Consider the following 27350-nt stretch of genomic DNA (forward strand, 5'->3'; position numbering starts at 1 on the left):
TGGATTTGAGGTTCGTTTCATTCTGTCTTCGTTCAACTAAATATCCAGGGCAATATCAATTCAGTTCAAGCTCTATTCAAGAAAAATTTAAACGTGTATAAAGTCCTTTTTTTTTCTTCTTTTTTTTGTTGTTGTTTGAGGAGGGAGCACCTGAAAACTGAATTCATGCTGAGTATTAGAATGGAGCGAAAATTGCCTTATTATTATTATTTTCTTTTTTTTTTGAAATTGAGCATCTTGCCTCAAAATACTGCTCTTCCATGTGATACATCGGGAACTCAATATAATTTTTGCAATTTAATGCAAAAATTCTGATGAATTTTCAAGTATTTGTTTTCATGATATCATTTCACATATCAAGCATCAAGAAAATTTGAAAATTCAAGCATCTGTTAAGATCTCTGGGGTTTCTCATTCATACCCATTGCAGCTAAAAAATATATTTTGTTCAAATACGTTCGAGTAAATTCCTTTCTAGCATTATCTTCTTAACATGATGACTAATACATCATTTTAAGGAAAAAAAAAACAATTTTTTTTCTAATAATTATTTTTTAACAACCTGATTATTTCCAAATATTTGTAAGCTTTGATCAAAATCATATGTGAGTAGAGCCCTTCCTTTGTAGTATATATGACGTGAAGTTAATATAAATCTCCTTTTACATTTTAGATTCATTTGAATTAAAAGCAAACTTAAAGAATAAATTAAAGGTAAATTATTAAAAATTATGAATACAATTTCTTTAAAAATATTATTTTAATTAGTAAAAATATTGATTTAATTATAAATTAATATAAGAAAAACGTTACTTATATAAAAATGTTAAAAAGAATATATATATATATGTATGGTAAATAATAAAACGATTATTTTCACAACCAATGTAATGAAATTAAAGCAACGGACCCATATTTACATATTAAATGATAATTTTTAAATCATATGTTGAACGTACGGTTTATTTAAATATAAAATTCTATGCAGCAATTTTAATTTATGATAAAATTAAAATACATAGTAACAGAGCGACGCAATAAACAAGAAATGTAGCAATAATATTTACATATGAGAAAAAGTGAATTGCTATTTATAAGACAAAAATGTTTATAACAGCGAGTTTAGATAAAAGAATCTAATACTGTTTTAGTTCAAATTAATTTATTAAAAACTTTTATTCATGAAAATGAAATGTGTAAACTTTAAATTATTGAGTAGATTTATCAAATGTGGAAACTTATATTTACGGATTATCGCATAAATATTTATTACAAAATTACAAAACGTCTATAAATTACAATATTATTTACATAAATCTATACTTTGTCTATATAAATTAATAAAATAGCATCTATAAATTGCTAGTACTTATTCGTATGAGCAGAAAACTATAGACTTTTTTAATGCTTCGTCATATTTTACAAAAGATTTTCTGTATCAACTATACCAAATAAAAATGGTTTGTACAATAACTTTTGGCACTATCTGTTAATTAAATATATTATTAAAATTTTATAATAATTTATAATATAGATGCCTTTTTTAATGTACTTTTATTTATTTCTGAATTCTTTTTCCCATGCTTAGTCAAAGTACTTGAATCGGATTCAAAAATTTCTTTATGGCCAAAATATTTCTCTTGAACAACGAAAAAAACGATTTCAAGGAATTATGAGTTTTATTTGCTTTGTGAAAAACACTAGTTTAGAATAAATCCTTATTTTCTTTATAAGAAAATCCAGAAACTGAGAGCATGGCTACTTCCTTTATTTATTTATTGTTTTTTATTGAAATGAATTGTAAATCCAGATCTTTTCTCAGAATGTTTTCTCCAGATACCCGCATTGGGCTTAGGAAGCGATTGCCATAGTTTGAGTATTCATCTCTCTTTTAAATTCCATTTTCCCAAAGAGTGCTTTTTCATTCTACATTCAAAGAAGACTTTTAAATGATCTCTTATATTTTGTTTTTCAAAAAGAACTTTAACAAGTGGAAGTGTGTGTGTGTGTGTGTGTTTTTTTGGGGGGTGTGTGTGTCTCAGACAGAAAAAATAATTTCAGTGTCTATTTTCATATTTCATATTATAGGTCAAATACTTTATATCTTATCTATTGGCCATAATTCGGGAAGAAACCAGTACTTTCTTTTCTAATTAATCAATTGCACACTTTTGCTTAACTCTTTACTACATTTTGAGGTGTTTGATTGAAAATCCATACCAAACATGCAGATTAAGTGATTTATTAAAGAAATCGCAATACATCCTCTCAAGAAATGATACTAAAAGAAAAAAAAATGTATTTTCCGCTTTTGTCAAAGAAGAGAGCCTCTACTTTCACTTATACAATCACTTGCTTTTGTTTTCTATCAATGATTTGTGTCGCATTCTTTAACTTTCTTAGGTGATGTTTTACAAAGACTTTTATCTTTAGGGTTGTGAAATTGATATATTTTCGAAATACGAATGGGTGAGCTTAGACAAAGAAATTAAATGTTTCTTTCCAAAGTTAATCAATCCTCAAGATCGTACCTCGTAATTGAGGCTGAGAAGCTTCCGGTATGATGGTTGGTTCTTGCCACCCTGATGGGTACAGAAAAAGGCGGAGACCGGCTGTCTCCCATCGATGACGGGACGTATTTTCCAAGGGGAGGGTGTATCATGGCCTGTGATGTCCCTTAAGACTCAACCGCAGTTCCCGGCAATTTTGCTGTTGTGGCAGTACGATCATTCAGACTTTTTCGTGTGCCTTCGGGCAGATCGGACTAGCCGGTTAAAGGTTCCAAAGTTTATCATGCCGGTAAAAAAAAATATTGACTTGAAACAATAAATAGAAAAGAAAAATCAACTGATTTAAAAAAATGTTTCAGTCATTATCCTTCAATAAAAGGAAAAAAAAAATAGTTTAATTATATATTAATTTAAATACTTATGAGCTTTAATTGCAAAAAATAAATACATTAATTTATTTTTAAACTTTATTTATATTTTTGCAAATAAATCGAATACTTTGTTACCGTTTTGTCTAAAAATATTTATTGTACTTTTTAACAAGTGGCATTACCAGACTCCGTATTGATTAGAGTTATGAATTTATTCACATGCAAGTGCGCTTATATCTCTTGCTGAGGAATTAAGTATCCAAAAAATAACTGCCTCGATGTAATTTTCATTCAATAAATTAACATCTCATTTTCGAATTGATATTTTAAGATGTCTTGAAAACAGAAATTATTTAAATGAGGAAGCAATAGCTGAGTAACAATCTCAGTTATTGAAACAAGAGTTTCCTTTATATTGATATTAATTAACTCTTATAATATAATCAAAGGGGTTAAAAGAAAACATAAGTTATAGTTTTAATCAAACATTAAGTGTTTAACTCCACTATAATTATATCTATACATAGAACCATTGAAATTATTTACATAATATACATTTGCAACAAACTATTGACAGATATCCATACATAGATCAACATACGGTGTCTGAACTCCAACCCACTCTTTTGTCCCTTGGGGACTTTTCCTCCCATGGTTTGAGTTTCGATTTGGAAATGGGCTGACGTCACTGATGGATTTATAAGAAGGTGGGTGCTAGTAAACGTTACAGCACAACCTGTGATTTGACTAAATCATGCACATATGTGATCCAATTTTCAAAGAAAAAGATATTTTAGAGGATATATTTTTTTATTAAACATTTTAATAAATTAAAAACTCATATTCCTTCCAGTCGTGTTTGGCAGCTAACGTCGGGAATATTGATTGCATTTCATTTCAGTTAAATCGATTGAATGTAATTTTATGTCCCTAATTTCATCAAACTGTTAAACATTCAAACCATGTCATTTAAATAGTTTTATGTATCTTCTGTTCATTGTGTACCTGGGATTCCCTAGTGGAAATCAGCACGTAACATAGTAGCTCAATTTACCCCTTGGATACATTTGATGGTTGAAACTCATCATACAGACATTTTGACTACGTTACTGATGACGAATTTAATTCGTCAATATTTGTTAAGGGAATAAATTGAAGTAAATTGAAACTGTTCGTCAACAAACATTTTATATACTATTCCGCATGTCACTACATTAAATTTATTCTGAAAGTAAAATGGCTTTTTAAAAATTACCTACTTAAGGGGTTAAAAGCAAAATTGTTCGGTTCAAACCCTTTCTAACTTTCGTAACATGGCAAATTCACTTTTTATTCATCTTCTGATCCACATAGATATTAAACAGATTCCTTTCTTATTTATCTCACAGTACAATAAATATTAAGTATTAAACGAATTTCAAAACTTAAGCACTTTTGAAAGAGACTGGAGAATCTATCACAAGACTCAATTTCCTGGAGCACAGCCGAAGTTAAACTTAATAAAAGCATTTGAAAGTGAAGAAATTATTAATAATAAACTACGAAAAATTGATTTTTTCATTGTAAATTCAAAGATTAAATTTAAAAAAAGTCAAAGTGAACGTCTTTGCAAAAGGATGTTGAAGAATTCGACTGTATACGAATTTAATTTTTGAATTACCAAAACATGTATAGAAACCTAAGTTGAAACGAATAATAGGTTCGACACGTGAAGGCTAAAATTTAAGACATTACCATCAGATCATTCTAGCTTTATTTCCATATGGTCTCAAAGCTTTATTTAAAAATTGTTTCATTTATTAATGCAATAAGCTCAAACGAATACTGTTATTATTCTAAACGATTGCAAGCATGACAAGGAATTTCTCAGAAAGTTTTCTTCATTTCTTAATTTTTTTCAAATACAGGTTTACAAATTTTGAGGCAAAGTGACAGAATTTATTAATTTTTAAAATCAGTTTTCATTCAAAAATGAAAGAGTTGATTAAAAAAAATTACATAATTCATCCTTCAAAAGTAAAATTTTTATATTATCAAGAACTTTTCTAGAAATTATTGATACATTCAAATTTCTTTCCGAAGTTTTTTAATGTAAACATAGCAAACTTAATATGAAATTGCAATTTAAATTCAAATTTGCAAAATAAATGTTAACCAGACGTGTGTGCATACTAGTTTTGGGAATATTTCTGTGAGGTGAAATTGTTTAATCCGAGCTTCCTCAGTAAGAAGTGTGTCTGATATTTCAAAGTTTCAATCAAATATTTTCCTAGAAGTAATTTTATACTTGAGCTTGACCTTCAAAAAGTTATCCTAAATCAGGGTTACAATTTTAAAAAGGAAGATGCATCTGCTACTTATGATTGCGTCTGATATTTTATAACTCTTGGTTTATCAAACGAAAAATTTCACTTCCAGTTGTGCAATTTCCTGTTCAGTATCTTCTTGAAAGTTAAAATGCAAATTTTGCAATTTATTATGATGAATATCTAACTTCTGAAATGTATTTCGAGTAAGGTATGTTTAATGCTATACTTTGCTTTCTCTTGGACAATTATATTTTTTCCTCAGAGAATTTGCATCTATGAAAAGAAATGTATAAGAGGATGTTCAAACAAAAAAAATGAGATTATTTCATTCCTAAATGCTTTTTTTAGTTAATTTAGAATTATTCAAAGACAATCTTTTCATTTTTTAGAATCATTATTAAAATTATTTTTTAGAATTATTATTATTATTATTTCCTAGAATTATCAAATAAAACATTTTTTCGAAACATTAGGAATATTTCTGAAAATTTAATTGCCAATATTACATTCTATCACTTATAATTGTTTAAAAACTAAATAAAACAAAATTTCTGAAAGGCCAAGGGTGTAATACGCCCTTTCTTTTTTTAATTGTAAAGGGTATGATATGGCCCTTTTTTTAACAATATATTTATTCTCTAGAAAAAGCAAAAGTATACTTGATTTTCAGTTTGAGTGAAGAGTTTACTTTTAACTTTTCTTTTAATTCTAGAAATGAAAAATCATCTTGAAAAGAACAATGAGAGTTAATTCAAGTGATTAGGAGGAATAGATACAAAGTTTTTAAAGAGTATTTTCATTTTTACATTGCCTAATTGATTTTCAGTGTTTAATGTGCACTTATTATCTTCAATTTTAATTAATATTTATGTTGCCTTAAAAAATTACATTTTAGTAACACACTTTTTTAACCCTTATTTTTAAATTTGCATTAATACATTTGATCAATATCAGAATTTTTTCCAAATAAGACATTTTTTTTTGGAAATAGCAGTTTTTGATCAATCTGAAAATGCAATATTGATTCTGTCAAAACTAACTCCTATGCGACAAAAATTTGAATAATTATGTCAACTGGCATTCTATGTTTTTAAATGTACTTAGAATACCTATCAAATTCTATTATGCTATGTTTTTAAATATAGAATCCCTATTAAATTCTATTATTTTATATTTTTAAATATTAATACCATCAATAGTTTTAAAATAACTTTGTATTTTTGTGATAACTAGCAATTATAAAGTTTAGTTAAAAAAATTTACATATATTTAAAGTATATTTCATGATTCAGACAAAAACAGAACTACTTCTTATTTTTTTTTGGCTCTGATATTGGAAGATATTTGTTAACAAATTTTGAATTGAAATAAACAAAAAGAGTTTTAAACTTACAATGGAATTAATCACCAAAAGCATAACATTACAAGCAAAAAAAAAACTTCAGATAAAACTAAATTTACATAAATACTAACAAAAATAAAATCACCTTAAAACTTCCATCGTTTTATAATCATTTCACATCGCTTTAATATTATCTAATCTTACTTCTAGCAGTAAAAAATATTGTTCAAAATCCTTAAATTCATAGGTATTTCTTAATAAATGACTTCTAACTCCTAAGATTTTTTTTATTTTATTAAGTAACTTCATTTCGAATAAGTTCCTTTTTCTATTGGCAACGAATAAAAAAGCACTAGCCGAAGAAACGACAAAATATAGAACTGCCTTATTTTGTTGACAGAGGAGTTTTCTCCATTCAAATGTCTAAACAAAATCCTACCTTTCAGAAGTTCCAGACAACTGCACTTTATATCCTGAGCGAGATTTTTGCTTATTCCTTTCACGTTTGTACGAAAGGATGAGTGGATGGAATTTTTTGCAGAGGCTATAGCTATCACAATTGATGGAAAGGAAGATGCTTCAGGCTGTCTTAGAGAAAATAGAATTCACTTTTAAAATCAGCCATTCTTAGCACTTATTAAAAATATCAACTTTTTAAGCATATTTAATCCGTTTAAGAATGATTATGGCATAATTTTGCTGATATATTTAGTCATTGTATATTCCTTCAGGCTTATTGTTGGTAAGTGTTTACTAATCAGTTGGAAAATGTTTTTCCACATTCTTTCAAAATTTTGATTGGACTTTGTTTCAAATATATTAATGTCTCAATTTGAATATCTAGGTATTGCGACTGATGAAAAAAAAAAAGAAATGTTAGCCTATCAAAGAGAAAATAAATGTGACATTAAAATGAGCAAATGAGCGATTCTTAGTTTGTTTTCAATATATTAATTATTTTTTGTGTGCACTTAATAACCCTATTAGAAATGATATTGTTGCTGTTAGATTCGGAGTATTATGATATTCGAAAATAATTTACAACTATAATTTTCAAAACTCACAGATTAAATATGAGATCATAGATTTTCTGAAAATATTTTATGCTGTGTAAAGTTTTTGACGTGTCACAACATATTTCTGGAGTTTGGGTTTTTAAATTTTCTATGTATATGTTAAATTATTAATGGTGATTTTTCCAATATACTGATTGCATAAATTTTGTAATTTCTTTTTATTTTTGTCCCAAGGACAGAACTTGGCAAAAATTGCCAGTGGCCTTTAGATTTGTCTTACTGACTGCTGGAATTTTTCCCCGTCTCTCTGTTATATGCCTTTCAGTCTTTTTGATAGACTAGGTCAGCATGAGACAAAATAAAACATACATTAGAGTAAAGAGGCTTGATTCCAAGTGGATTAAGCCCGTGTGTGATGATCTTCAACGGAATTGGACTCTTGATTTTAAACTAGCTTAGATTTTCCCACTGCACTAACGCAGTCCCATTTTCAATTGGGAAAATAATTAATTTTAATAATAACTTGCATGTCCTAATGGTGTTCAAAAAACACATCATTTGGTTTTTCGCTCACGAATTTAACACTCAAATACACATAGCACTGGTAAAATATTAGTTTACTAATATTTTTTTTATTGAGAAATAAATTTAAATTAAAAAAAACACACTTTTTTATACAATATGCCTTTTATTGTAAAGTTAAGACAGATATCGCGCTTTAATAAGTTTATTTTTAATACTCAAATAAACAAAATTTTTATTAGAGTACAAAATTTCTGAATTTGGAGAACTATGGAAGCATTTGTTGCAGGAATAATAATTTTCTTTTCACGAATCTTGTCTACAATGAATTTCCTTAAATTTGATTTTCATTTAAAAATATCTACTTTCATAGCGAACATTGTTTATCTGCAATATTAAAAAGTTTCGAATATGTGAAGCCCAATTCTATGAGTATTTAAATATCCGAAGTTGCAATTGTGTAAATGTGTATAATTTCCACTTTTATATACAATTACATAATTTATAATTTAAATGCTTGTACATGTATGTAGTGAATTTTCACAAGTGACTTGATTTATGGTTTCTTTTTTTTGTAAAGTTAACAATATTTGTAAATTTTTGTAGCTTATGTTCATCGATCAACTTCGGAGATTACAATTAAGTTGTACTTAAATGTAAGGGCATTTTTAATTTAATTTCTGGTTTAATTATTAAAGTTTTTGCAAGTCCAAAAAAACCAGATGCCCTTTTAATTTGAATAACTGAATTTCTACTAGTGAACTACTACAGCCATTGTTTTTTACGGTTGTATCATTTTTTACTACACTGCGGTTATTTTAATTTCGGTGGTGCGGTTATTTCGGTCGTTTTAAAATAAGAGTAATTTTTTCCTTTATATATTTAATTGCTTTACCTAGCTTTAAAACATGTTCTATGTTAAAAACTACAAAGCATTAAAACCAATTCCCCATCAAAATTGAAAACTATTTAATGATTGTAAAAATTAGACAAATAATTCAAAAAATTTAATTTATAGCTTGCATTTAACATCACAACATGTGATTTATGTATTATTTTTGTAAATATATATCTATTAAGTTTTTCTATAAACTATATAAAGGTAAATATGCATTGTCTAAAGGCTTTTATATAACTTTGATATATACTGAAATTTAATTTAAAATTTCTGAAACATAATGATATTGAATGTACCTTCAGGGAAATAACCTAACACTATTATGGCAGGAAAGTTTTATATGTTAATAAAGGTAAAATAATGTAAGAGTTTTAGGCAAGAATTGTTTACAGCGATCATATCTTTATTGTTTAAAAAAAATTAACATTGTTTTTCTTTGAAACTTACAAGGGAAGTAAAAATAATAAACTATAGGAATCCTTGTAACTATGAGATTCTATGAAAAATACTTTATTGAAAAGGGTAGCATGTGTCAACTCGATCGATATGCTTATAACATATATATTTATTTATATATTTATATTAAATTATATATTTATATTAAATTCTGCAATTTCTTTTAATGAATAATAATTTTCAGAAAAGATTTTCAAAATGCTCCAAGTAAATAATTTCCATTCAGGATACATTTTTATTGTTTTTTTTTTGTTTTTTTGTTTTTTTTGCATGTTAATAATTCCCTTTCTTCAATGTTGACTTTTTAAATATGATTTGCTAGGTGAAAATTTGAAATAATCATAATTTTCATATGTTTTAGGTATTAAAATGAAGCAATATATTTCGAAAGAATCATTACTACAAATTTGCAACGGTTTTTATTGGTTACATTTGCTATAAAAATAATGATTCTATCCATTTTCATTACTTTATTATTGATAAGTAATCTTGAGTACGAAATGTTAAAAATCGCATCTCCTCTTAAATATCTTTCTAATTGAAATTCAGTTATTTTACAATTATTTCATGACAATATTTGATTTTCTTAAATGAGTAGAAAAACATTTTAGAAGAAATATTAGAATTAAAGTGAATTAATTTTTTTCTTTACTTAGCATCAGTTACCAACAAATAACCAATATCTCCTCTGTCATTTCTTCCGTCAAATTACTTATATATACTAATTGTGGCTCATTTAATGAAGCAATGTAAAATATATCATACTTTTCACTACCATCATTGGAGGCAAGATGATTCGTTATGAATATTTGTTGTAATTTATTTCAATTTCTCCTTTATATATTTATTTCAATTCTTCAAGAAAGATTCTTTCAATAGCAAAAGATGCCTTATTTTAATGTATTTTCACCTATATTTCCTTGCTGTGAATATGAAATTTCTTCATCCATAACATCATATAAGCATTAAATACTTTATTGTCTTGGTTATCTGCTCCAAATGCAACATGACCTGTAGCGCTAACATAATTTTACTTTCTGATTCCTGATTAAAACTTTGCTGATGGTAAAATTATTCTTCCTTTCTTGGTTTTCAATAAAAAAATGCTATATTATAAGTTATGCTATAAATAAATACATTATTATTATTATGCAACATTAAATGCTTTATTATATTAATGAATTATATATCTGATGAAACATTAAAAACGACATGAGTTTCTCAGCAAAAATGAAATACGCTCGAAAATTGCAGAACATATCTTTGAAAAATTACCAGAATACAGAAGAAATGTACACGACAAGTAATTTCATATTATTAAAAGACATTTTGAAATTAAAATGGTGTTAAAATTAGTTTTATGCAATAGTATTTGCTGGAGTTATCATGGCTGAATGCCAAGTTTCGTTTAAGTTTTAGTTTATAATAATTTTTCTAATTATAATTTGTTTAAAAATTACTCCTAAATGAACATTCTTATTCTCCAAAGTATATGGATGCCGCATTTGTTAGCTCCATATCAAACAGTGTCTCCTATAGAGTGCCAAGGCACACATAACCATGTACTCACGTTATTGGAAAAAATTTCATTGTACGAATCATTCTTTGTGCAATTCCCTTACATTTGTAGACATAAATTATTGACGGATGAAACCAATATGCTTAACATGAAATATATTGTAACAAAAGAAATTAACTTACAGTTGCTTTTCACAAGAAAATACATAATTATTTAACCATGCTATTTCATCTTTTTCGAAATAAAATCAAATCTGAAAACATTGTCTCAAAAATGTAAACATTTATTTTCGTCGATTTCAGATGCAGTTTCAAAATATTCGTAGTTGTAAGTTCAGTCAGTAAAGCTGTTTTAAAATATTTTATTACAGTATGCAAATTTTTAAACTGCTATAATGTATGGACAAAATATTTGTCAAATAAAAATAAAGAACCTAAAAGTAAAAAAAAAAGTTGCTAAAAAGAGAGACCGAGGGGTATTCTTTCTCTTGAATACGTGACAAAAAAACTTTTAACACTCAGTATGAATAAGAGATACAGTCGAAACCAGAAACAGAAAAAACAGAGCATTCAAACCTAAAACTTTATCGTGTTATAATATTTCAGACTGGAGATAAAAATTCAATTTTTTTAGCATGCATTATTTAGAACTATTTTGACAAGATTTTCTATCATGCTAACTTTGAATTCAAAAGACAAAACTTTATTAGAACAGTCATTAGATAAAATTTGAAATATTAATCCAATAGTAATTTAGTATTACATTGCAGAATTTATTAAATTTTATAAAATTTGATAAATTAAAGAAGACTAAATTACAAATAGCTAAAAATATTGTTGCGAATTGTGGAGGAATGCGGTATTAAAATGTTTCGCAATATATTGAAAAAAACTGGCATAACGTTAAAAAACGCATTTTGAATTTTCAAAATTAAGTATTCAAACCGAATTTTTTAAAAATTTATTTTCTTAGTTAAATATTCCAGTATCTGTTGCCTGCGCAGTTTGATCTACTTCATATGGGACAGCATCAATAAAATAAAGCAATAAAAATTTCTTAACTTTGACGTGCTATATACATGTTAGATATATATTGCATTATTTAATTTAAAGTTTTATTGTAAATGTTTTGAAATGAAGGTGATAAATATAATTAATGAGAATTATTTAGTTACTGAAAGTAGTATTTGTTAATTTGTTGGTATTGATATTACCAATTTATTTAAAAAAATATTTTTAATTTTATTTTGTATCATTTATTATAATCATTAAAATTTAAAAATAACTACTGAACTTATTCATTTAATAATAATAATCTCTAACTACTCTACTGAAATTTTAAATAAAAAATTTCACTGCTTCTTGCTATTCTCAATTTTAATCCAATTTTTTAATTGGAATTCTTGGATGAATCAAATTTCTGCTGTGTTCTTTTAGACTAAAATTAGGTATTTCCTTATATTGAACAAACCTGATTAGAACTGACGAGAATCATAAATGTCAAATTTCATTATATTTATTTTTCGAAGAAAAATAATTTCTTCAGTAAACTATTTATCTCGTTGGTTTCCCATTTCTCTTTTACAGATAGAAAGTAGGAAATCAACACAGTTCACTTTCATCCTTTTCAGCTGCAGTTGCAAAAAAATATCTAATATATCATCTTCTTGTTAACTTGTTTCCATTGACTTCCACTGACTCATTTAGCGGAACTCTATTAAGGTTTTCACTAAATGAAAGTTACACACTATGTGTAATCTCTGTTATATGTCATTTCATTGATTTAGCCTGGATGTTGATTTAGCATGATGTCTGGTGTCTGATAAAATGAAAAACGTGACAGTTCATGGCAAAAAAATATGGAGGGAAAAAAAGGAAAAATAAAAATGAAATCTCGTTCTTTCTCCAATGATATTGGATTTCTTTTTGACGCTTTATTTTGGTATATGCCCTCTCATTTCTTTTATCTTCACTTCTTGAACATGCCGTTAACCAGCAAAGCAATCTTTTTCTATTCAATTTAATCTCTGAGAATAATAGATAAAATCTCAGAAAAGAAAGGTCTTTTCCAGAAATAATATGGTTTTAACGTTTGAAGATTAGATGAAGAGCATGCTTGCATAAATATATGATTCTTCCATATAGAAAAAATTTAGAAGTCAAAAAGACGTGAAACAACTAATTTCAGTTATAATCTTCCCATTTAAAGATATCTTTTTCATTTGCACATTTAAAAAAGAAATTGAATGAAAATTAAGCCTTCTTCTATTATTTATTTTCATTTCCCAAAGTTCATTATTTTTTCTTCGAAAGCCGACATGGTTTGTTGATTAAAATAAGACAAATCATTTTTTCATGATAGATTAAAAGCCTTTCGTTTCTGACGTATTATAATATATCAGTATTTAGTTTTTCTATATGTTACTTTGTCACATATCAAAAAATCTAGATCAAGTGCTTGTTTTAGAATATCAAAGTGAGAGTGTCAATGCAAGACCAGAAAAATATCTTTGATTGAAATGCCGTTTAATTATTTATGTTTGTTGATTATATATGTAGGTTGTTTCCATTCTTTTCAGTAAAAGAAAATTATTTTTTCTAACTAGCAACCAATTGTGCTTTCTTCGTAATTTTGAAATTAATTCTGCAAATTTATCACATATTCTGGAAATATAATTGCACACGTATTTAATTTTATAAACATAGTTATCAACATATTGCTTTTATTATGATTTTGACTTTCATTAAGATCTTAAAAATTAATAGAGTAATTATTTTGCATGTCTCAATGTTTAATTACAGACTTAGAAATTTTTTTTAATCGGGCTAACTAGACATATCACTACATCTAAATTTAACATCATCATCATAAAATTTAAAATAATCCATTTAAAACAAATTATTGAAAGATTAATAAAACAATTACAAATACTGTACAATTCTACATTCTTTAGAAATACTGTACTATTCTACATTCTTTACAAATATTGCACAATCTGCATTCTTGCACAATTATACAAATATTACATTTTAAAATAATCATGCATTTATTTATACTTCAGAATACAATTGAATCTTACCATTTGAAACGCATTGATATTGCAGTTAGGTAAACAGTATAACTAGACAATTTGCATACATATAGATGTGAAAGAATATCTATTTTATATTGAGATTGTAGTTCATGATCTAGAAGATCATCTTTCTAGAACTTAGTTTTATGCTTTTTGTTTTTTGTAATTTATATTTGCAATTTCATTTTCTTAAATAATCAATATTCGTGTTTATAATATTAAAGTGTATCTTAGATATGAATTTTTAGGGTAAGGAATTAAAATTTAAGAATATGCCGCCCAATTATATTCAGGGCATATTCTTCCTGATTACGTCTCATTGTAGGAAATATGACCTTCTTATATTTATTTTGTTATATTATAAACATGCAACAGAAATTTCATAACTTCATGTTTTATCTAAACTTGTATAATTTTTATAAAAATCGGACAAATATTTCATCTATATTCAAGTCTTGAGAAAAATTATTTCAGTCTTATGGTTTCAATAATATCTAAAATGTATTGTGACTTTTAATTATAATTTTTTAAGGATATAAGCAAAGCATTATTTTCAAAGAATATTCACTAGAAATACAGTTAAAAAATTAGTTTTGTTTAGTTATTTAGTTAGAAATTTAAGAGATGTTTAAGATTCAGCGCATATGTATATCTTTGCTCTTACATCAAAATTTCATAAGTTTTACTGCGCATAGATTTCGACGTATAACATTCTATTTGTGGTATATGTTACGACTAGGATATACGGTATTTTGTAACAGCATACGATTCTCAATATCACGTTCAGCAAGTTGAGAGATGGTATAGCTAACCTATATAAATAAATAAATTTGACAAACACGGCACGAGACATTTTGAGACAATAGTGCCGTTATATAAAAATGAAAATCAATTATTAATAATCGTATTAATGCAAATAATAATAATGAAATGCTAAAAATAAAAATTGTCTTGTTACTCCTCTGTGTAAAAATCTTCAATAAAAATGCCGTCATATGCCTGCTGTCAAATCCAAGTCTTTACTTCAGTACAAATATAGCTCTGCTATTTATAAAGTGCTCGTCCAATCTCATTCTCATCAATAATGCATGCAATTTGTCCTAACCTTATTACTTTATTAGTTTCCAATATTAGTTTCTTTTTTCTTCTCATAGTTAGTATCTTCAATTTTTTCATGCCTTAATTTCAGTAAAATGTAATATCAATTCTTAAATTACAATGGGTTAACTTTGTTTATGTTTCTTGAGTTTGTCTCTGCATTTATAAAAAGGAAATATTTTCAGTTTTACGCATGTATCTAATCTGAATGAATTATTTAATTAACATTTCATTAACTTCCATGCATATCATTAAAATAAATTAGAAGGAGATATTTTAGTTTTTAATCTTTATTGACGAAATTACAACAAATTTGGTAATCAAAAAGCCACACTGGAAAGACACTAATTTTTAAATTCATGATAATACATACTCTTTATATTAAATAACATGCAAACTAGTAGCTAAATTTTTTTTCTACCATTTGTTTTTATATTACACATTTTTACTAGTTTTGGGAAAAGATTTTTTTTGTATTGCTCACAATTTGTTGTAAATTAAGGAAAATAACATAACATATTTTGCATTTGAAAGTAGGGGATTAAAAAAAGTCCCTTTTTTAAAGTAATATACACTTTCCCTTAAAAAAGTAGCAACAATTTTTTTAAGGGACATGCATACATACAATAAAAATACAGAGATATATAAATATAAAAAAAATGGAGAAACCCCTTTTGTTTTTGAGGAATATTTTCAAGGGCAGTTTTTATGGTGAATTTTCTATAATTGGATATATTAGACATATTTTATATTTCCAGTTACGCAACAAACATGCACGAATCTTTCCCAGAAATATGACATTTTCTTATAAAAGTCACGAAATTCTTTAAAAGAAGTCACAATTCTTTGGTAGTAAATAACTAAATCTTCCAAAACTGGAAAACACTACTAAATATAGAAATAGATATAACTGTAAGAAAAAGGGAGTTTTATCAAATTAGTCAAATATTGTACTTCGAATGAGAAAGCCAGAACGTGCTTTTTGCTCGATAACAATAATCCAAGATATTTCCTTATTATTAATGGAATAATGAGAACAGAAGTATGTCCCAAAGCTGTCCTCGGAGATCTATTTGTTTGTTGTTTTATATCGATGGTTGTTTAGATTTTGGGCTGTACCTTGTAATATCTTTGGACTATATCCTTTAATACTCAATTGCTTTGAAATTGCGATGAGGTAGGTACCCCTTCCAGTTACAACTCAAAACATTCCCTCTCGAAAATAAGAACTGGTTTTTCCCTTTTGTTAACAGAATCAGTTTTTTTGAGTGAGAGATTATTATTATTTTTATTTGTCATCATTTCATTAAATGTGAATAAATCATTTATATAAAGATCAATTATGCTTCATACCAAAGAAATTGTAGAGTTTATTCGAAGAATGTGTACTTAAATAAACTGAAATCAGATGTCTCCAAGAAAAGCTTGAGAAATTTGCAGCCATGTGGCGCCACTTGTAAGTAATCAAAATTTAACTAAAGGAAGGATGAAATGATCGTTCTATTTTGAAAACATTAAAACAATGCATTCATTGTGTTTGAGCGGATAAAGTGTACGAAATTACAATTTTTTACTATCTCAGAAAATTGAAATGATATTATTTGCAAATTTTGTCCTTATAAGCACGAATGGCGTCAAGTTAAATAAAAGTTTTTGAAAATCAAGTTGTAGCTATTTTGCGCGCAATTTTCTTTTATGTAAAGCATATTTAGATGATAAGAAATCATTCGTATTTAATTCTGATAGAATACAGAATAGTTAATGACGAAAATCAAAAAATATAACTTGATATTTCGAAATTAGTCTAAAAACATATCAATAAAAAAAAAGACTGCGTTTGTTTCTTCTGGACACATTGCATGAAACTTTGGAAATTTGCATTATCAATGCTGCTCAATTAATTCTGATGAGATATGAACTACAGATATGACATGTATCAACCACATCACATTCTTGCTTTATGGGTAAAGAGAGAGGGGGTACTTGATGTCATTCTTACTACGTGATCACAGTTAGTGTTGCGAAATCACTTTTGTTTTAACTTTATACCTGGAATGTAAAAAACATTACAACTGACATAGCATGTTTTTTTATTTTTTTATTTATGTGCCCAAGCTAGGGCAAACCAAAGGATGAAAAATATTAAGACTCCCTTGAGAAATTCAAATCACATATCTTAAAGTATGAGAGGATGATTATTATTTATCTTATCAAAAGTTGAAAATTTCAAATGTTATTCGAAATATTTCAAAAGTTTTAAGAAAGAAAACAAATTTCTTGCTGACGAAATAATTAGATGTTTTCTCTGGAGATTAATATGCATATATGTATTGATATTCGAGATAAACTCTTAATGCATTTATAAAATAACGCAATTGTTTGTTTTTTCCTCTAATTTATCTTAAAATTATTAATGATTTTTGTTTCAGTTTTATGCATCTTATCAATGGACTTAAATTTCTTGTTTCAAAATATGTGAGAAAAGTCCTAACGTGCCAACTTTCTAAAAGGCACAGTTTGCATGTTGGGACGTTGTCGTTTATACACAGTCATATCATAAGCTAAAAAAACAGTCCAAATGAAATATTAGCAGAAAACATTCAATCAATTGTAAAGAATAGCCAGAATAACTACCACTACTAATGTGTTAAATCTGTCAGTAGAGATTTAAGAACATAATTTTAATAATTGGAACTGGTCGAAAGCACCTATACGAGAAAAAAATTTCAACTCAGTTTCAGTATTGTTTACTCTAACAATACTTTGGAAAGTAAAATAAGTAGCCGAATTTGGCCAATGAATTTTTGCCCAAATAATAAATATTTATAAATGATATGGTAAATCATTTTACTTTTAAAGGTTGTAATTACATCATAATATTTGCCTTTCAGTGTAGATTTATTAGAAATATAAAATTTCACTGCTATATGAGTTTTCATTAGTACCTAAATTTTTCTAAATGATTTAAAAATTTCATTTTTTGTTAAGTTTGCAAATGAATGACACAGTCGTTCTACAAAATCGATTTGTCAAAAAAAATCCCAATATTCGGTTTTTGTGTGTTCTTATGTTATGTTTTGTGATTATCGAACTCTCGTTTAACTATTAATGATAGTTTCCTCTTTTAATGTGGTTCATTATCTGTATGGTAACCAAAAATGTCAGAATAAAATCTTGGCAATCCTTGTGTTTCGCAGAAACAAGTATTACATTTCTCTGCTAAACATTTTTAAATTAAAAATCTTTAAAATACTAAATAAACTGCCTTTTAAAAATGTGGATACGAAATGAAGAATAGGAAAGCAACCCGTTTCAATGCAAATTGCATTGAATGGTATTTCTGTTGTAATCAGAACAAACACGCTTCAAATGAGACTTTTTAAAGGATCTTTATATCATAGGATTTGTTTTAAATAATATTTCTCAATAAATTTATTTTTTAGGAAACTCTAAACATTGTGGGATATTACCACTAAAATTGGTCATCTATTGAAAAAAAAATTGTACTTATTTCTTTAGGAAGAAGTATTTTTACTTATATCAAAAACACAGCATAATCTTTGAGCAAGAAAAATATCTATATCAGATGAGATCGCTAGCACCTGTTTCTAATAGATTTTTTAGCTTCTTTTAATACTTACTCGGATAAGTCTCTTTCTTCATTTTGTGCAAAAATGTGAGAATTATGTGCCGAAAGTATAAAATTGAAGTATTTGGCAACCGGCTACTAATTCTCTGCTAATAGTATTAGTTCTCTTTCTAGAAAGTAAGATTATGATTCCGTATCCATGAGTCGAATTTCTAGCAATCTGGTTTATAACTAGTAATCGGTCATTATACAGTTTGATCGGTTTTAAGATCGATGCTGCTTTTATCCTTCGTGTCTGAATAATCTGATCATATTAAGGTTGAGCAATATTGGTTTTTATACAAGCAGATAATACACCCACGCCTGTTTGTAGAAAAATATATAAAACCTATGCAATGAAAGAACAGATTTTAAATTTCTAAATTGTTTTATTTTTAAATTTTTTTTTTAATGAAATAAATATTATTTAATAAATTTAGTGAAGATTTCATTGTTTTTAGACGCTGAAGTTAATAAGAATTAGATTTTATTTTAAGGTTACGTAAAGTTGTATTAGGATGAAATTTCGCTCTTTTAAAAAAAAAATGGTTAAATGCTGAGATTTTGAAACTTCGTTCTATACATCATACTCTTAATTTACATTAAATTTAATTTTAATAAAAAAAATTTATTTAAATTAAGTAAATAAGTAATGGGCCTCAACGTCAATTTTTATATTTTTTTAAGGATTTCAAATTTTAAATTTATAAAATTAGTTTATAAAAAAAGGAGGGTATTTTCTAAAATTTATCAATCAAAGAAAAACAAAACAAGAATTTGTAGAAAGATTATTTCAGCACGATACATATAAAGACAATTGAAAAACAAGAAATTCGTGCTTATTCTATTTAAAAATGTTTTTTTTTATGAAAAATATTCCGTTGTACTAAATATTATATGTTTTCAAATCTTCCAAAATAGTTTGTTTTGTATCCACAAACTTTCTTCTATTTTTCACCGTTTTTTAAACAATCCACCGGGATTTTACATGATTATTTATTTATTAATTAGTTCCACATTTTGCAAAATATAATTATGGTTTATAAAGGTTTTTTTAAATTTTATTTTTACTCTTTCTGTTTGACTTATGTGAACCCCAACATCCCTGGTGAGTACTATATATATAAGTATAAGAAACTTTCAGCATTCCAACAGCAAATGCTAGAAAGTAATAGTGACAGGAAATGAAGATGAAATAGACACTAACTTAACATCTTACAAAAAAAACTTTGTTGGAAATTATAATAAATGTATAATTCCAAAGAGTAGAACTCACCATAAAAACACCCTCTTCTTTCGGCTGTAATTTCACAAAATCCAGTTTAAAGCCCGTAAAATTCTTCTCCTCAAAATTATATTCAAAATTTTGCCGTTTCGTTAAACCAAAATCCTACATATCTGTATGACCAAACATAGATTAGATTCACGCTTACACCAACCATGCATGAAATGAAGATAAATATTCAAACAACCGCAACTGGCTTGTATCAAACAACACATCAAGTTTCAGGATGCATAAAAATTTGAAATATTATCAAATTTTATATTTTCCTAAAGCTGAAAGCAGCACAATTCTGCTTTCTTACTCTTAGCCGAATATTATTTTCACAAATGTATATTTGGCGCTATGGCTCCATCAGTGAACTACAGAATGAATATTTAAATCCGAAGTACTTCGAAGCAGCTGAGCGAAAATTGAAATCTATGTTTCAAAGTTCCACTCCTTCGTTTCTGCTTTCTTGCAAAATTTCTAAGCATGTGTAATTTAGACATGCATATATTACAATTCCAGGCTTCTAGAAAAGCTATTATGAGAGTTGAAAGACTTCAAGCAAAGGTAGTTTGCATAGTCATTTTTTCTCTTCTCCCTTTCAAGTTTTATTTTAACAGTTAGAACATAAGTGTCAGATTAAAAGCGTCAGGAAATTAAGAATTCAAGGAATTCTTGAAGTGCATAGTTAATGAATTTTAGCTGATAAAACAGTTCAGAAAATATATATATTTTTTAATTAATAATGCATTAAAATACGAACATATATAGTTGTTTATACGAGTTTTGAACTAAGATTAATTCTTAAAAATATTTGTCATAATTATATATATATATATATATATTCAGGAAATAAGGGAATATTTTAGGATGAAGTTACTACGGGCTAAATTAAGAAAAAACCTTGGAAATTAATTAAATTGAAATTAGAGTTTAAAATATCATTACATATATAATAAATTTTTTCTAATTGTAATTTTTACTATATAAAATACACTACATTTATAACGATATTGAATTTGAAATGTTTTTAAATTTAGAAATTATAATCTTCATTCTTAGTAAAAATATAAATAAAAAATTTTAAAAATAAAAAGTTCCTGGAAAAATTCATTTAATTTTACTGCAACATTTCAAATCAATCTATTATTTCAACAAAGACTCTATAATTATTGAAATTCAAATATTTTTTTTAATTCTTTCGAGCATTAGATTAAATACAAAGTAAAATTTTATTGTATCTTTTAAACTTAAAAACAGCTTCGGAAAGCAGACATTTTTTAATAAAGAAATCTAAGAAAAATTGTAGTTAAAACAATAACTAAAATTTAAAATTATACTGACTATAAATCATAAATTTTTTTAGAAATAAGCAGCTTTTTTTTAATGTTTGAAGAAAGAATCGTCATTGATACATATAGATTGAATGTTAATAAGCTAATAATAAATGGAAATTTAAATATACATTTATAAATATTTTTTTAGGAATTATCTAAAATAATATTCCATTCAAGATTTCCCAAGTAGGAAAGCTGTTTCAAAACATAATAATCTATCTAATAATTTTTCGCAAGATGTCAGAAATTTATTCTATTAAGTTATTCCAAAATATATTTCAAAAAGACTAGTTCATTATTTTTAATAATTTATGCGAAATATTCTTGTAATTTTTAAAAGATTGTAAAAGATAACTTCATAAAATTTTTAAAAAATAAAACAAAATCCGTCATGTAAGGTGCATAGTAAAAAAACTGAAAAAAAAACCTGTAAATTTTAATTAAATTTTAAAATTGTTGTAAAGGCAGAAAGGCATTTTCGAAATTTTACTATGCTCTTAGAAAACGAAAGGAATTAAAACTAAAATTTTAAAAACAAATTTTTAATATCAGCACATATTATGAAAATTTGAATTAATTTATATTAAAATGTTTTGTCATAAACGTCAAAACTTCATTGTTTTATTTTTCATCTTGTGTCAAAAAATTGATAAAGAAAATTCCAAAAAAATGTATTATTATTATTTTTCCGATATTATAAATAATAAATAAACCGTTATGAGTTTCAAAAAATTTTATTTTCTAAAGAAGTGCTATTAAATCATTTGTTATGTTTTAGCTAGTTTTAATTTATCTAAACTTAAAAATGTTCAGCTACTTGATTTTCGAAAATTGAAACGACGAAAAATTTTTTAGAGCAATTTACCACTTTCGTTAACAGACTTATAACAAGAGCAACGCGTACTAAGTCAGTACTACAAAACATTTTCTTTATCTCCCTTAATAATATAATCAGATTTCTTTAAGGTATTTTAATAAGCTGCTAACAAGGTCTTAAACATCAGAAAATCTGGACTTACTTAGCATTTTTATTTAATACTTTTCAAGGATAAAAAGAATAGTAATAACTTTTTAAGGCTATTACGAGACTAAGACCTGGGGTTATTAGAAATGAAGGTAAAATCCAGTATTAGAGGATAAATAAAAATTCTTTCCTGTTTGATACTTTGTTTGAAAATAAGTCTTCGATTTGTTCCATTTTTTTATTTTTTCATTCTTAACATTTAATGCAATATTTTCACCATTATTATTTAAATAATCAGAATTTTCCATGCCTAAATAAAATGATCGTTAAGGAAAATTATATATTTCTTCTAAAATATAATATTCTGAAATATTAAAAATAAATTTCCTTCCATATTGTAAATAAGCATATAATAGCTAACATTTTTCACATCAAATGTGTTTTTATTTTTAGATACTAGTACTATTAAATTATTTTCACTTTTGATTTGGTAATGTAAAACTAAAATAAGATTGATATATTTCTTAAAATAATTTAAAATTTATGTAGTTTGGATGAATTATAAAAACGCCATTTTGGAAAAAATGCTTAAGATATTTTGGAACTGACCTCAAAATTTCGAGCCCCGTCAGATAATTTTAAAACCATAAACTTAAAATGCAAAATATGTACAGTTTTGAAAAAAAACTCTGTTGTAATAGGATTCTTTTTTTTTAATTTTACGTTCACATTTAGATTCAAATTGAGTTTAGTAAAATAAACTTGATAATCATAAATGTACTTTGCAGTTTATATATAAGTTATAATAATTAAAATGTTTAATAAAGTTTATAAAATTATATCTAGCAATTAATTTTCTCTACAACAGTTTTAGTATGTTTCTCAAAACAACTATTTAATTCTATATTTACTACAAATCGAAAGCATGGACTCTGATTTGAAGTTTAATTATTAATCCTTAAATAGCAAATATAGTGTAGTATTATAATTAAATAAAATAAAAATTCAACAATTTTTTTATACATACAGATCAGATTAATCTTGTCATTTTGAAACAAAACAGAATTTTGTTTCTATATGTCTTTCAAAATTGTTTTCTTCTGTGCATGTATGTGTCAAATTTTAAATAAACGATGTAAAGACATATTGGTAATATTTTTCTAAATCGTCATTTCAAATGAACGAATATTTCTAAAGAATAAAATATTTCACCTTAATCATACTTGAAACATTTTAAGTAATAATTCCTCTTCATATCTTTCCTTTGTGTTTCTAATCGTTCATTTATGTTAAAAATGTATTTCAAATGTTATCCTGACATCTTGTTTTCAACGTTATTTTAAAATCTACTTTTCAATTTTTTGCTATCATTTTTAAAAAGGATGGCCCTCAAAGCTTTATCTTTTATTCTGCCATTTACAGTATGTAATTATTTCCAGAAAATAACTACATGGAAATTGTTTTAGAAATTCATTTTTTTTATTGTATATCAGCGTCGGGGTGAATATTTATAAAAACATTTCGGATGAATCATATGTTTAAGAATAAGTTTAAAAAATATTCATCGATGAGGTAAAATTGCTCGTGAAATTATTCTGCATATATATGAAATTTCTAAAATGATATTTTTGTGCAAAAAGAAGTTTTAATTTATCATGAAATATCTTTTCCTGTTAATCAAAAAAAAGTTCAAATGGTTTTTATCTAAAAATGTTTTTTTTTTCTCTTTTTTACAAATATTTTGTCTTCACCATTTCGAATACATGTAAACACTTTTGTTTTGTCTTCCAAAACAATGAAAAATGATCAAAACTTGATTAAATCTTATAATTTCTTATGTACGAATACTTTTTCCTACATTCAAAATATGAGAAATTATTTTTTATTGTTATTTTAAGAATTTTACTGCATTTAAGATGAAAAGTTATATTTACTTTAACTGATTACAATTTGGCTTCTGATTAACGAGTTTCGATGATAATACAAACTTCTTAAGTATTAGCAATTTTTATTTCTAATTGGGCTCTTCTATATATAGCAAATCATTAGAAATACATATATAAAAGGAAACAAAACTCGTCCAGAGGTTAATGAGAGAGCAATTAACTTTGTTTTCCTTCCGGAATTCGCTAATTATAGAAAAAAACATCTAGACTTGTATTCTTAAAACGTAATCATTATTCAGAAAGAAACGTTTCTATGATTAGGATTTAAAGAAAGAAAGAAGAATTTATTGAATTCATATAAAATCTTAAAATTGTATTGATGAAGTGAATATTTATTATTATTGATAGAAAAGTCTATTAGGAATATAAATCATTTGAAAACCTCTAATATTTCAATCATTTTTGCCTAAAAGAAAAAAAATGAAGAAGCTTCTACTTTTTATATATTTTTCATTAGTTTACATCATGAACTGTTGAATATAAATTAAATTTTGAATATAAAAAAAAGTCAAGATATATTTTTATGAATCAAAAGATTTTACATAATAATTTTTTTAAATGGTTTCTTCTAAATAGAATTTCATAAATTAAGGCAAATAAATTATTACGAATTGAACATAAATTAGAAGGAAATCTGAAAATATTAAATTATTTTTGTTAAAAAGTTAATTATTTACTTTCTGTTTTTCTCATTACCACTTTTTCATCATTTCAGATTCTTCTTCACTGTTTGGCAATGAAAATGGGAGACGATGATCCAACAGACGTTAGCCAATGGGCAGAAGACGGAGACTCTATCCGCAATTCAACAACCATTGCAACTGCACCTATGCAGTTAGGAACAATATCAACCACACTTGACCCACTTGTGAGTAGTTCATCGAGTCACGACATGCTTCGCTACATCCAATTCTCTGTTCTAACATTGATAACTTTATGTGGATTCATAAGCAACTTGTTGGTGCTCCTCCTTTTCTACAAAAGACCGACGCTACGAACATTTTCCAATAGATTTGTTTTGAATCTGTCCATATCACACTTCTGGCAGAGTATCTTAATTTTACCCACTACTGTGATGTCTCTTGCCGCAGACAAGTGGATAATGAATGAAATGGCCTGTTTAATTAGTGGTTTCTTATGCACAACACTCAACATTACTTCAGTTTTATCGCTGCTTCTGATAGCTTTAGATAGAAACTGTGCTGTTAATAGCCCATTGCATTATTCCATGACTATTACAAAGAAACGCACTGGATTCTTAATTTTTTTGACTTGGTTTATAGGAGCATTAGTAGGTTCACCACCTTTTCTGGGCATAGGACAAATTGATTACAGGCCTGAATGGCACATGTGCACCTTAGTCTGGATTCGGAATGATGCATACGGCCAAGTATATGCTACCGTGTTGGTAGTTTTAGGTTTTATCGTACCTTTTTTTACTTCGATATGTGTATATGCCTCAATGTTCCAAGCTGCCAGGGATAATTCAGAACGAGCCAGAAAACATAGCGTAAATAGTACTAATGTTGATACTAATTTACCCGATTCTCAGATCAAAGCAGGAAGTAATCCACAAAAAAAGAAATGCCGTAGGTGGAGTTCAGGGTCCAACCAGTTCTTTGGCGAAGAATGGAAAGCTGTCCGAACAGGTATGTTGGTCGTCACCACATTTACCTTATGTTGGCTGCCATACTTCACTTTCATTTTTATGGAAGCCTATTTTAATTTGATTGACAGAATACCGGGTTACGTCATGTTCTTCGTGGTTTTCTGCTGTTCCAGTGCTTGCATTATTAATCCATATCTGTATGTATTCCGCAATAAAACTTCACGGAAGCACGTGAAACAGATGTTATGTCCCTCAAATCTTAACAAGAACAAGAGATGGATTTTTCACCAAGTCAGCAAGGATAAAGAAAACCAGACTGGGGTTAATCCATGTATTCTAACTGCTAGTCTTGATACCAATGGTTCAGAAAAAGTTAAAGCACTGCCATCACTTTATCAAGATATTGATGGAAACTGGCAAGTATTCAGCACATCAGAAGACCACAGCAGGGAAGAACTTGACGAGACTGTATCAAATATATCTGATGATGATTTCTTTGATAGCGGCTTAAAGACCAACCACGTCCCAACTAATAGACGAAAGAACAATAAAAGTGGCAGTAACGTCCATGCAATTTACAACAACTCTTATAATCGTAATTTTGTTCTGAAAGGCATATCGCACTTAACTCAACATAATTCTTCAAATAGACTCATGCTATTTAGGCTTAAAACAAGTTTAAACAGAGATTCGACCAGCAGTGATACAACTGAAAACTACAGCATGTCTCTGGAAAGCAATAACAGTAATGAACACCAGACGGATTCAGATATGAATTTGCCATCTAGAAAAGGCATCGGTAAATATCTTTTCAATACCTCTGAGGAAATGTGGGAAACTAGGCCGACTGTAACTTATCATAAGCGGGTGAGTTCAGTCACCGAGGACTCAACAACTGCAAGTGAGGGAAAGAAGAATCTCTCATCCTTCGGCAGTGCAAGACGAAAGTCCTTTATCCACAGCCACATTAAGAACAAAAAATCAAGCGAAACTACTTTATCCTCAAACACCACAGAAACTTTGGAATCTTCTTCAGCGACATCAACTACTAAGTCCTCTAAAGGAAGCATAAGGCCAAAATTAGTCAGGCAAATTAAGACAGTGCAGCCATCTGAGGATTATTCAGGGACATGAGATACAAAACTGTTTTAGACAAAGTCCTGTAGTTGGAACAAACATGGACCAGAAAGAGTATAAATTGATTTAATGAAATGCTTTTTTGGATGTACGCTTTAACTACATGCCAAAGATTTCAGAGTTTTGATGCTATTTAGGTATAAATTAGAAATATATAATGCTGATTTCAGTATTATTAAAAATGCATATTTTATCTCCATTTTAAATGAAATCTCAGGATTCAAAATACTTAAAAATATATGTGATTCTTATTATCATAAAATTACATGTGTAAAAGTAATTTTAAAAAGTATTTATAATTCTGGCCTGTAATTTTTATTTATTAATTATTATCATACATTAATT

At 26.8% G+C, this 27350-nt stretch overlaps 1 protein-coding gene across 1 annotated transcript in view; it reads left to right on the forward strand.

The window, feature by feature from the left end:
* LOC129963757 (uncharacterized) overlaps positions 1-27147 on the forward strand; it is a 90189-nt gene extending 63042 nt beyond the window's left edge. Inside the window, exon 2 of the mRNA XM_056078292.1 lies at positions 24975-27147. Coding sequence (XP_055934267.1) covers positions 24996-27002 — 2007 coding nt within the window. The 5' untranslated portion in view covers positions 24975-24995 and the 3' untranslated portion in view covers positions 27003-27147. The remainder of the gene's footprint in view (positions 1-24974) is intronic.
* The last annotated feature ends 203 nt before the right edge of the window (positions 27148-27350 follow it).

Source organism: Argiope bruennichi, chromosome 3, assembly GCF_947563725.1.
Source record: "Argiope bruennichi chromosome 3, qqArgBrue1.1, whole genome shotgun sequence".
NCBI lineage: Eukaryota > Metazoa > Arthropoda > Arachnida > Araneae > Araneidae > Argiope > Argiope bruennichi.